At 45.4% G+C, this 1,589-nt stretch overlaps 1 gene segment (V, D, J or C); it reads left to right on the plus strand.

The window, feature by feature from the left end:
- The first annotated feature begins 385 nt into the window (after nucleotides 1-385).
- Nucleotides 386-1,067, plus strand: LOC124508798 (T cell receptor delta variable 1-like). The segment is given in 2 exon segments: nucleotides 386-498; nucleotides 675-1,067. Coding segments are annotated over 2 exon segments (363 nt in total).
- Nucleotides 1,068-1,589: the final 522 nt, after the last annotated feature.

A 1,589-nucleotide genomic window follows, 5' to 3' on the forward strand; every position in this document is an offset into this window, starting at 1 on the left:
ATTCATATACATAATGTTCAACACAAAAAATTTTAATTTGATCCCAATTCCATTAAAATGTGCACATTTGCATTAAAAAATACTGAAAAAAAATGCAACAAAATGTTAACAGCATTACCTCTGGGTAATGAGATTATTACCAACCTCCTGGTTGGATTTTATGTCTACTTCTCCCCCTTGGTTATGTCCACATTGGGCAAGTTTTCTTTCATGATAACCATACATGACATGTTATCTATCAGTTAGACAACAGAGGCCTGGAGGAAGAGGCAGGAGGCAGGCACACACAGCAGGAAGTGTGACTAAGCTGACGTATGCAGAAACCACACTGCCAGCTCTATAGAAGCAAGACCACAGACCCACCCAGTTCCAGTGACACTGCAAAGGGCCTGGCAGGTGGAGACCAAACAAGAGCCATTTCACTAACAGGAAGATCCCCCAGGATGCAGTCCAGACTCCCCGCTCTATTGTGCACAGTGGTGGCCTTCATCAGCTTTGGTAAGGAGCCCACCACCCCTGCAGCCGGGGCCCAAGGGAGGAGGTCTGGGAAAGAAGTTAGAAGAGAACTTAGCTGTGCCTTTCTCCATTTTGTTTTCTGGGTGAAAACCTGGCTATTTGATAGCTTTCTTGAAAGCTATGTCAGCAGCTAAGTTATTTTTCCTTCTTTTCTACAGGTTCCAGCAATACACAGAGCGTCACTCAATATCCAAGTTCGGTGCATAAACAAGAGGGAGAATCTGCGAATTTGTTCTGCCGTTTCACACTCAGCTATACTTACTATGTGATGAGCTGGTTTCAACAGCCTTCCAATGGAAAGATGACTGAAATCATTTATCTTTATTCTACTAGCACAAACACCAAGAAAGGACGATATTCTGTGTCATATCAGGCAAGAGACAAAGCTCTAAGGCTCACCATCACAGGCTTGATGCCTACAGACTCAGGCGTCTATTTCTGTGCTGTTGGAGAAGCTGCACGGTGAGAGGAATGACAGGGAGAGCCTTACAAAAACCCCCTGGGCTCAGCATGAAACCGTCACCTGCTCCAGGAGCTTAGGAGAAAACAACCCACAGAACAGGAAAAGGTAAACAGAAGGTAGGGTGGGTGGCATTGGTGGGTCTAGAGAGGAAGCTGATGAATGTTCTAGCAATAATCTTCCCACATCTGGTATCAGATGAAGAGTTGTGGTTACAAGATCCCAGTCTCACAAGTATTTTCATCGCAAAATCCCATAACCAATCAGGATATGCATCTGTCTCTTCTGCTGCCCAACATCCATCCCTCTGTTTCTGGTGACCACACCTGGATTTTCCCTGGATAACCAAGCCACGCGTCCTCCTACCCCATGTTTGGGTTTAGATGAGGCTGACACCAGCCTTGGACTCCCTGGCCAATTAACATACTTCTCTCTCTGACCACAGTTAATTGTTTCAAGGATGGGTACCTGCCCCAAGTCTACATCCCAAAACTTAATATGAAACTCTTGGGAATACTGCTGGGAATGTAAGAGGCTAGGATACAACCATTCAGCTGCCAGCAGCCCTCTTTCCACCACAAAGGAAGAGTATGATCCTGAAAGAGAGAGAGTG

The sequence above is a fragment of the Lynx rufus genome, unplaced genomic scaffold (genome assembly GCF_022079265.1).
Source record: "Lynx rufus isolate CCGP_SWC_20201006 ecotype Redwood Valley unplaced genomic scaffold, mLynRuf1.p SCAF_13, whole genome shotgun sequence".
NCBI lineage: Eukaryota > Metazoa > Chordata > Mammalia > Carnivora > Felidae > Lynx > Lynx rufus.